Genomic DNA, 9,828 nt, shown 5'->3' with positions numbered 1-9,828 from the left:
TTTTTTTTCCCACGTGGAGTCAGCGATCCCATCTGCAGCGCCTCCACAACTGGAAATCGCTGGTGTCTCATGCTGTGGCCCAGCTCAGGTGTAAAGGCTGAGCCAGAGCAGGCTGGGAAGGCTCCCATTTCTCCTCCAAACCCTGCGTATTGCTGGCAGTGTTGCTGCCATTGAGTAACGCAGAGCTTTCCTCTGGTTCCTAAGGAAAAAAAAGGTGCAACTGTGCAGTGGGTGACAGTGCCCCATCGCAGTGTTTTGGAGTGCAGGGGATCAAAAACCCACAGAGAGCCAAAGCCCTGGAAGGTTCATGCTCAGCTGCCACACACCGTGACTGGGTCATGCAAACCACCGAGGACAGCATTGCTGCTCCGGTTCCTGCTGGAAGGAGGCAGGACTGGATGCTTGAGGCCCAACCTATATTTGCAAAAGCTGATAAGTCCTATTTCTGCTTGCTTTTGAACCAAGCGCAAAACCCCCTTGAAGACCCCCCTGGGTTTTGAGCCCAGTTTTCACTGCCCACACCCTCCTGCACCCAGAAGGTGAACAGCAGCATCCGTTTTAACAAGATGCTGCGTTTTCAGCTGAGCAATTCATCTCGACAGAAAGACCTGTCCAGATTTTCCCAGTCATTCTTTTAAAGTGGAAGGTTAACGCAATCCAGTAGAGCTGCTCTTCATCACTTGGAGAGAGACACAGGCTTTGAACCTCCTCAAGTGAAGTGGTTCTGGCATAAACCCTCCTCCTCCTCTATCATCCTTGACCCCTTCATCCCCAAGGGGATGCCACAACTCAGCGCTGCGTGATCTCCCCTCCCGAGGCTGATTAGCCAGCCCTGGAGTTCAGGGAAGTGAGAGCATCAGCATCCTCGCAGTGACGTTTGATCATCAGTGTCTGCGAGAGTGCTCCCAATTAGCCTGGAAACGATGCCCCCAATTCACAAATACCTTAAAAATGAAGTTTAACAAAAAGCCGCCTGTGTTGCCTTTCTTCAGCCCTCTCTGCGATATCAAAGCCTTTTAAGAGTAGCTAAGGACAATTCTTATTGCTGAGAAGGACCCATTAGAGCATCAGCTTGTTAGTGCCATGGCTGTGCCGTGCACGGGTCCAGGCAGCATCTATCAGCCCAGGCCACCAGCCCTGCTTCCTCGGAGCACTCGCTGAGCATCAGCAAGCGTGTTAAGCTGTGAAGTTTACCTCTAAGGGAGCCACCAAAGAGCCTTTCAAGCAGAAAGGTCACCCGGCTCATCTGCCTCCAGAGGAGCTGATTAGAGACAGCTCATTTCAGGAGCTGTCACTCCCCCTAGCAAGTCCATCCTCTCAATCTTTTTTCTCCCTCTTTTTGCAGTAATGATCTGCAGCTGGTCAGAGGGGGCTCAGCAGGGGAGTATTTCAATAAATACCATTTGTGAGCTGGCTTTCAAGGCTGCAGCTTGGCAAAGGATCCAGTGAAGGAGGGAAGACTAAGGTGAAAATGAATCCCCAGGGAAATGGCTTGGATGCAGCCCCAGCCTCGCAGGTGGTGATGGTGGTCGCTCATCTGAGTTGGTCTGAAGCACTCATTCTCCCCATCCCTCCCTGCTGCTGACTGCAGGGTGCACGATGTCATTGGAGAAATGACAAGCAGAACGCACAGGGAAGGGATGCACAAGCCCCAGGGGCTGATGCCAAAGACAGCGCCCACAGAATAAAGGCAATTTCTACCTCCTCAATCTCCTCTTTGAGAAGTCAACACTAAAAACATCTCCTGGAGTGTGTTTCTTGAGCAGCGATACCAACCAAAGGTCTTGTCTGCAGCAGGAAGGCAAAGTTTCTGGCAAGGCAGCTGTATTTCCAGGGATGTTTCCACATTGAGGAGGTTTGGGACAATTTTGCTCTGTTTGAGCTTCTTTTCAAAGCCTGGCTGCACTCTCGGTTCTAAGTGATCACAGTAGATCTGCTCCAGCTGCTGCTCCAGTCAAGGTCCATACAACCAGAAATCATCCCTGTCTTGTTTGCATAATAGAGAGTTAGGAAAAGCATTTGCACTGGGAAAATAGAAGGAATATCTTTAGTTATTGGCTATGGCAATTTAGCGTGACTGTTCAACACATCTGATGCAAACAGAGCCAGAAACATTGCCAAGCAGCTCTCCCACCAAAATCAAACTGCTTCATAACATTAACCCTACTTTAATGACATTGTTTTTCAACTAGAAAATAGGCAGAGGGGGAGGAGAATTCTGAAAATAACACATTTCCAGGTTTTTTTTTTTTTTTGCTTTCAAAACAGCCACTTGTTTTTCAATACATTTATTCTGCATTATTATTTTTCATGTAGCTGTGAAGAAATCAAATACTTAAAAATGGAACAAAATATATAAATTAATCCAAATAGTCTGATTAATGCAAAACAACTGGCATTTCCTTTCCTGAATAATTTAAAAATCAAACTTAGAAAACCTATTTCTTGCCCAAGAAACCTCTTTAAAAGGGAACACTTGGTATTTTGCAGCATAAAAGTTAGGTAGACTGCTGTCAGCATCTTATTCTTTTGATGTTAGAAACACCTTCAACCCACCCAAACTCTAGCTCTGAACTATCTGGGAAAAGATATGTTTTTCTAGCCCTTTTGTGTAGCCTCTCACACAGCAAAATCCTGGGTTGTACTTGAAATTTCTTAACTATGATAGAAATACGGTTTTTAAACTATAGTGACCTTGTTCATAATACGCCTGAATTTTGAAGGGAAGGTGAAGCTATGCTGGGCTATATTTTGTCCTCCATCCCCCTACTCTTATGTACAGGATTTCTCTATTAAAACAACCTGGTTTTGAAAGGAAAATTAATGTAATTTCCATGGGTGACCACTTCTCTTGTTCAGCGGGTTTTTGTTAGTGAAGACGCTTCTCCCACACAGCTACATTCATCAGAGGAAAAAAATGAAATTACCTTTCTCCAAATGTTTTATAGTGTTGTTTTAAGGACTCTGCCTTTCTGTTACCGCAGGAAATTGTAAAACACATCCACTGGGAGCAAAGAGAACAAATATTGTCCCACAGGCTGCAGGGAGCAACCACAGGCATGCGGAGAGAAGCAGCGTTGGGTGACACGAAGCCCATCTGCAGCTGGAGCCTCTGCTTTTGGGGTTACACTCCCTACCCCAGAGCCAATCTTTATCTCTAATCCACTTCAGGGTGGAACAAAGGTGGCTTCCTGACCCGTACTTGGACACAAGAAGGATGTTCAAGCTTTCAAGCACGTCCATCAAAAGACCGAGGGATTATGACATGCACCCCGCAGTGAGGTTTGCACACAGACTGGATGGAAATAAACTCATGAAGTGCTAACAGATGTGCAAAACCCTAGCCAAGCCGGGCAAACTTCCCAACTTTGCTCACTTAATGCAGGCAGAGGTTTGACAGTGAATGGTCTGTGTTGTGTTTAGCCTGCAGTTGACTTGGGTAGGCTTCTTGGGGGGAATCAGCTGAGCAGCAGCACATGAAACTCGTCTTTTCTGGGAGAGTTGCTCAGGTACACCGATGAGCGTGGTAGGAAGAGACACCAAGTCCCTCACGCATCAGAGACATTCTGTCTTAAACTTCTGCCTCAGGGCTTTCTGCACATTTTGTATCTTCTCCGTGATCACTGTGTCACTGAGGTGATCTCCAAACTTCTGTTTCAACAGCACCCTGATGATTTTGATGCAGCGTTCATCCATCATGGGCTTCGCTTCTCGGAAAGTATTGCCCCTCCGCCCTGTGATGGAGTGGCTCTGGATGTAGTCAGATGTGAAGAGCTTGTAGAGCAGGGTCTTGCAGGCAGTGCTGATTTTCTGATCAAAACGGATGGTCTCTTTGAGCTGTTCCTTAGTGTAGCCGTTGAATAGCTCCACCACCTCACACGGCTGCCGGTGAGGCTCCTCCTGGAAGGACAAGGATTCCAGCCTCTGCACCTTCTTCTTCAGAGAAAGGACATCCTGTTGGAGGTCAAACACCATCTTCTCCAGCTGTTCTATCTTCTCCTCTCTAAAAGATAAAAATTACATGCGTAAAGGCAAGAAGACACCTTGGCTTCACCATGGATATTGCTAAAGATGTAGCATGTCCACCCAAGCAGCAATAACACGCCTCCTGCAAGCAGGGACAGAACAATTTCTCTGCTAGAGTGTCAGCCCATCCAGCTACACCTGGCTGAGGAGCTGCCATGAATGCCCCACACCTGGAGGTGTTCAAGGCTAGGTCAGGAAGGGGCTTTGAGCAACCTGATCCCATGGGAGATGTCCCTGCCCATGGCAGGGGGTGGAACTGGATGATCCCTAAGGTTCCTTCCAACCCAAACCATTCTATGATATAAACCCAGACAAACAAGTCCCAGGAGGCACATATTTGTGGTATGAAAAAAAAGACATGTGAGAAATGGCAATGCAAGTACTGTAACATGATTTTTGTCATCCATTTCTTTGTAGGAAAACTGTCCCTAGCAGCTACTTCATCACTGGTTACTTGTCATCAAAGCAACGGACAATAAAGCAAGCAACACACAATTGTGTTCAAACACAATAGATGTCATTTTGATCATTATAGGCAAGAGCTTTGTGGTTTCTGCACTGTTTTAGGGACTTCTTACATCTCTAACTCAAAGCCCTACAATCAGAACAGAACATTTGGCTCTAATTATATACAGATCCAGCTGCTCTTGGTTCCAAAATTGCACCATTTTGCCACCCAGCTGTTGTCTCACTGGTCTTTCTTGTGGTGAGGAGAAAAATACAGTTTAGAACAAGTGCCTTCTTTTGGCCATTACCTTTCCATTTCACCAGGATGAAAATGTTTATGATCTCTCTCAAAGTCATCCATCTCTTGCAAAGCATCAAGGTTTTGCTCTTCACAGCTGGAAGACACAAGCAAGATAAAAAGCACTGCCACAACAAGCTTCAGGTTCATATTCACTCCTGATAAGAATTATCTGTAATTCAAAGGTTGGAATTCAAAGCAAAGTCAATTCTGTTTTCACTTACAGCAAGAATAAAATGGATTGAGAAGAAATATCAATGCTTCTTCACACGAGCAACCTCCTGCACACCCCCCTTTCCACACAGAGTAAGCCCTGTCACATAGGTATAGGGGACCTCCCCGTTGATCCACCAAGGATTTAGGACTCCAAAGCACAAGGGGTCAATTGCTCTGCACTATGTACCCACACAAACTCCCATTATCACTTGTGCTTTGGGTTTAAGTCTACATTAATGTCTATTCAAAGTGAGCACCACCAGGGCATGGAAAGGGAGTGGACAAACTCCACACTATGAAACAAATACATACGACGAGAAACATTCAGGGTCCTCGCTGCACTTTCAAGTGTTACCTGTTCAGACAGATGTGTTGCTGGCATTGGGACAAGATGCCATCTGACTTCCTCTTCATTGGCAGGGCAACGTAATCTACAGGCAGGAACGGGAGAGAAGCTGAACAAGCCAAGCTCCGGTTGGATAGCGCTCTGAGCAATCTTATCTACTTGAAGATATCCCTGCTTACTGCAGGAGGGTTGGACTAGATGACCTTCATGGTCCCTTCCAACCCAAACCATTCTATAAGCCAGCTGTTGAAAATGTCCTGAATCGCTCTGCCTCCAGAACAGACTACCCAAGCACTCCTGCCCAATTACAAGGCAACACCTTATTCCATTTGCATAAACAGTGATCCAGACATGCTTTCCAGGATTGAACAAAAGGGATTCTGTTATTAGAAAAAGGTGACATCTCAAGGGCTTCTTCTGTTCCCATCACAAAAGATATTGCAGGCAAGGCAAGCAGCGCCAGCATGTCTCTGGGCACTGCTGTTAGTCAGCAGGCAGATAATGCACCGGAGTGTCATTATAAGTGCATTTAATGTATGTAGTAGTGGATGGAAAAGCAGGGAAACGGGTAAATGTGAGAAGGTTTGGCTAATTGAGACACAAGGACCTAGGTATTTCACAGTTCTTCAGGCAGGTCAGATTGGGTTTTGTCTCCTCCTCCTGCTAGCCCAGGAGAAAGAGTTCGTGCCTGGTAGAGCAGGCACTATATGCTATCACAGAGTCTTCTCCCCTCCTGGAGGAGATCTGCCAGGTGGAAAGGACCAGTAAATTTCATCTTTAAACTTCACAGCCCTGGAAAAGAAAGCACACACAACCCCAGAGGAAAGTAGAGGTCCTCATCCCAACCTGCCATTCAGGATGAGGCAGGAGAGAGCTTACAGTCAATGTCCTAATTTACAGCCACGATTACCTCTGGTAGCTGGACCAGCCCTGTCCTTTTCACTTCGGGAAGTCCCCGGCATGGCCATGGTGACAAATGGGGAGGGGGTTGTGAAGGCATTGGCTGGGTGGGGTGGCCCTGCCAGTGAGCGCGGACTTCCTGCTGCGTTGTCCAGGGCACACCTCTCCTTGATGATGGAGGAGCTGCCAGTGTCATGGGACGGGTTGGCCTCAGCTGCCCTCAGCAGCGGTTTGGCAGGATATGTCCTCTCGCTGTGGTATTTCCTGGATACGTTCCCTGAGGTCCATTTTGGGAAGGTTTTCCTAGATTTTTTTGGCTGGGGTGGCATCATGCTCTGGACAGCTGGTTCTTCTTCTGAAAGCAAAGCAGATACTTAAAATGCGCAGTGGGGTTTCAATATTGTCTATCTCCCAACCTCCCATTCACTGCTTTTTACTCTGATTGTAAGGCTCTGAAATTTATGCCAGAACTACAACACGCTCAGCATCCTCCCACCCCAGAAGCCCAACGGAGGGAGAAAGGTGCAATCTTCAAAAGATCCTACTCACTTAACTTCTCCAGGAGCTGTCTATCTTCCAGCAGCTTCTTCTCTAAAACATCTTTATGCTCTGCAGGAAGAGAGGACTTTTCAGCACTGAACTCATTCTCTAAACGTTGCTTCTGAGCAGCCCCGAATTGCAAGGCCCGGACAGAGGGGTGTCACTCACCGCTTATGCCTTCCACCATCCCCCAGTAGAGCCCACTGAAGCCAGGGCAGCGGGCCAGCACCTGCTCACCCACCGCGTACAGGTGGAATGGCTTGCGCGGCTCCTTGATATTCTCGATGTTGATCACCCGGCTGCCGTCAGGCCAACTGATGAGGACATAGAGCTTGGCTGACATCAGGGCTGCCCACCTGGTGCAGAAGGAGCAAAAGGGAGAAGGTCACGGCATGGCTTTGTGTTCCCCCACGGCTGGGAAGATTAGTAAATAACTCTCTATCTGAGGCAGCACAGCCTGCAGATACAAAATACTTATTCCTGCATCTTTTTCTACCAGTTATTTCATATTTCCTATTTCTGCTCTTCTGTGTTTGCCTCATTCTAAACCTCTTCCCTGGGCGGTTGACCTGGGCTCAGCTCGTATGTGCCTTTGGAATGCCCCAGCTTAATTTGAAGAGGAACTGCAGCTCCAGCAATGACGTATGTCATCTGGGGTAGGGCAGGAGCAGCTCTCACACAGGATACAATGAGCAGGCACTGGATGAACCACCAAGCAGAGACAGGCTGATTCCTCTGCCTGCGTTAACCAGCAGAGCTCAATTGGCTTCAGTGGGTCTACAGCAATTTGCTACAATGCAGGATCATCTCGGTATGATATCAAGACAGCAGAGACTTGAAAAGACCCAGGTGTATTCCAGGAAATTATCCTCCCTTTACCTGCACAGTGATTTCCTCCAGATTGACTCCTCCAGACGTCAAATTGCTTTGATAAGGAAGGCAGCAAATACCTCTATTTCACACAAATGGGAAACTGAGGCAGAGAGCAGAGAAATACATGTGTAAGGCAGCCAAGTAGCAAAGCTGCAAGGAGCTGGTCTCCTGAGTTCTGGCCCACTGCTATGCCCACTAGGATACCCTATTTCTCACCCTAGAGCTGCAGGCTTAAAATACTGGATAAACAGGAGAGCTCAGCACACAGCCAGGCTAGCGGTGACTGAAAATCTCCCGAGCCACGGGGGAAGGTGAGGACCCAAGAGCTGCTGCGCTCAGGGAGGGTTTCTTTTTTGCTTTCAGCCAACACTTGAATGGGGACAAAACCAGGCAGAGATCACCTCCCAGAGCCCCGAAGGGCCCTGGCAGAGCTTCACCCCAGACCATCCTGCTCTGCCGAGGGGTTTGGCAGAAGGGTTTTGGGGATTGGGGCTGAGCCCTTATGCTGGGCACCACGTGGAGAACAACCACAGTGTCCACAGCCAATGGCAGGGAGCTGGGGCAGGGAGAGAAGAGGTAGAGCAGGGACAAGCTGGCAGGAAAGGCAGCTACAACCCAATTTATTGCAGTCTCTTGCTTTGCCTCTACACCCCCATTAAAGTCAAGCTTGGTTTTGATTCCTCTCATTTGGGAGGTTCAGTTCACACTGGACAACTTTCTCATTCCCCTCCTCCACCATTATCAGCTACTGCAAAGCTCCTTGCAGGAACCATAACTTTCCCCAAACCTGTCAGCCTGCCCTGCTGGCACAGACTCATGCCTGGCTCTCTCCCATCCTTTTCTCTTGGCCAAGACACGCTGCAGAGTTTATTTTTACAAGGGAGCACCACATATAAATTAGCAGTGCGATAACTGCCTGGCTCCCTGCATCTCCCTCCCCGCTGCTGGATGCTCTGCAGCACCCAGCCCTCTCCAGAGCCCAGGGAAGGTGAGTGAACGAGAAACTGGGATAAATGCATAGCTGAGACCTCTCCCTCCCAGAAACACCGCTCGGTTTTAAAGAGCTCTGTATTAAAACCAGCAAACAGCTCCAGCCCCAAAAAGCTCTCTAGAGGGTTTGTCCTTTCTTTAACATTTAAAGAGAAAACACTGATCTTCAGAGCTGCTGCTCCCTCCTGCCCCACTTACCAGTTGCTCATTTACCTTAACGAATGCAACAAAACCAGACAAATGCACAAACACAAGAAAGAGAGAGAAAGATATCACCATCCTGATAACAACAGAGCTCAATCCTTGCCTGGTTAGCACTGCTCCAGGTGTTGAGTCTTGCAAAATGTCTCCTGTCTATCCAGATCTCCGCTGCCTGCTCCAGGAGAGGAGGGGACCGGACACTTCTTTGCCTTGGGCTTGTCCCTTCACCACAGTTCCTTGTCAGGTCTCCTTTGTCTGGCTTAGAAAGCTCCCACCTGCCGTCCCCACTGCAAAGAGAGAGAGAAAAAAAAAAGACCCTTTGCTTTCTTTTTTTCTCCTGGTTGTTCTGTTTCAGCATTATTATTCCTGTTATTTTTCCATCTGCATATATAATTCTTTTCCTTAGCTTGGTTCAGGTCTGTTTCTTACAGGGAGAGAGAGCAGAAGAGAAGAGAAAAAGCCTTGGGTTTTTTAGAGCATGAATAAACCTTGCATTTCCATGAGTTATTCATGAATAATTCATGAAAATGCATGATTAATTCAGGTTCATGAATTATTCAGGAATAATTCTCGAACATTCCTGGTTAATTCATGCTCACACAGCAAGTGAGTCAGGCTCCAGGGCTTGGTGAATTCTTTTCTCCCCGAGACAGGAGAAGAGAGGCTTAGAGACGGCTGCATTGTGCGCTTCCCCTTTGCTGCGTCTCAGAAGAAAACATATTTTAGGCCCGTTTTGAAAGAAGGACTTGAAGAAAAGAATTGAAATGCCTGCAACCTTCTGGCCACAGAGGAATAACACGGCACCAAGAGAAAGAAAGAAAGATAAAGAAAGAAAGAGACTGGGCTTGCTGTTGGAGGAAAGCCCGGCAGCAAGTTTTACTCCCTTTCAAAGCATCTTTCAAACTCACAGTGCATTTCTTTCTCTGCCAACCTCCAGATCTCTCCCTGGTTAAGACAGAGCTCAGCTGCTTCGTTTTTTACCTGCTATGTA

At 47.5% G+C, this 9,828-nt stretch overlaps 1 protein-coding gene across 2 annotated transcripts; it reads right to left on the bottom strand.

Moving 5' to 3' along the window:
• Positions 1-2,218: 2,218 nt before the first annotated feature.
• On the bottom strand, positions 2,219-9,335 carry LOC128853817 (uncharacterized). 2 transcript variants are annotated; one of them, XM_054081511.1, is made up of 8 exons: positions 9,267-9,335; positions 8,944-9,124; positions 6,942-7,129; positions 6,783-6,842; positions 6,244-6,588; positions 5,343-5,418; positions 4,782-4,868; positions 2,219-4,003 (listed from the first exon to the last, which is right to left on the bottom strand). In XM_054081511.1, the coding sequence occupies exons 3-8, from the start codon at positions 7,114-7,116 to the stop codon at positions 3,556-3,558; spliced, it is 1,191 nt and encodes a 396-aa protein (XP_053937486.1). In that variant the 5' UTR covers positions 7,117-7,129; positions 8,944-9,124; positions 9,267-9,335; the 3' UTR covers positions 2,219-3,555. The 2 variants fall into 2 exon arrangements, with proteins under 2 accessions (XP_053937486.1, XP_053937487.1); XM_054081512.1 differs by having other exon boundaries at positions 6,244-6,585; positions 8,944-9,324.
• Positions 9,336-9,828: the final 493 nt, after the last annotated feature.

The sequence above is a fragment of the Cuculus canorus genome, chromosome 16 (assembly GCF_017976375.1).
Source record: "Cuculus canorus isolate bCucCan1 chromosome 16, bCucCan1.pri, whole genome shotgun sequence".
NCBI classification, from domain to species: Eukaryota; Metazoa; Chordata; class Aves; order Cuculiformes; family Cuculidae; genus Cuculus; species Cuculus canorus.
Note: the sequence above shows the minus strand (reverse complement) of the source record. Positions and strands in the feature narration are given on the sequence as shown.

What these genes read in the sequence shown, in the direction of transcription:
- LOC128853817 (XM_054081511.1), bottom strand. Translation starts at nt 7,116, where the DNA reads ATGTCAGCCAAGCTCTATGTCCTCATCAGTTGGCCTGACGGCAGCCGG. An exon ending in GATGGTGGAAGGCATAAGCG is followed by an intron (nt 6,843 to 6,941) that starts GTGAGTGACACC and finishes CTCTTCCTGCAG; the next exon opens with AGCATAAAGATGTTTTAGAG. An exon ending in ACAGCTCCTGGAGAAGTTAA is followed by an intron (nt 6,589 to 6,782) that starts GTGAGTAGGATC and finishes CTTTGCTTTCAG; the next exon opens with AAGAAGAACCAGCTGTCCAG.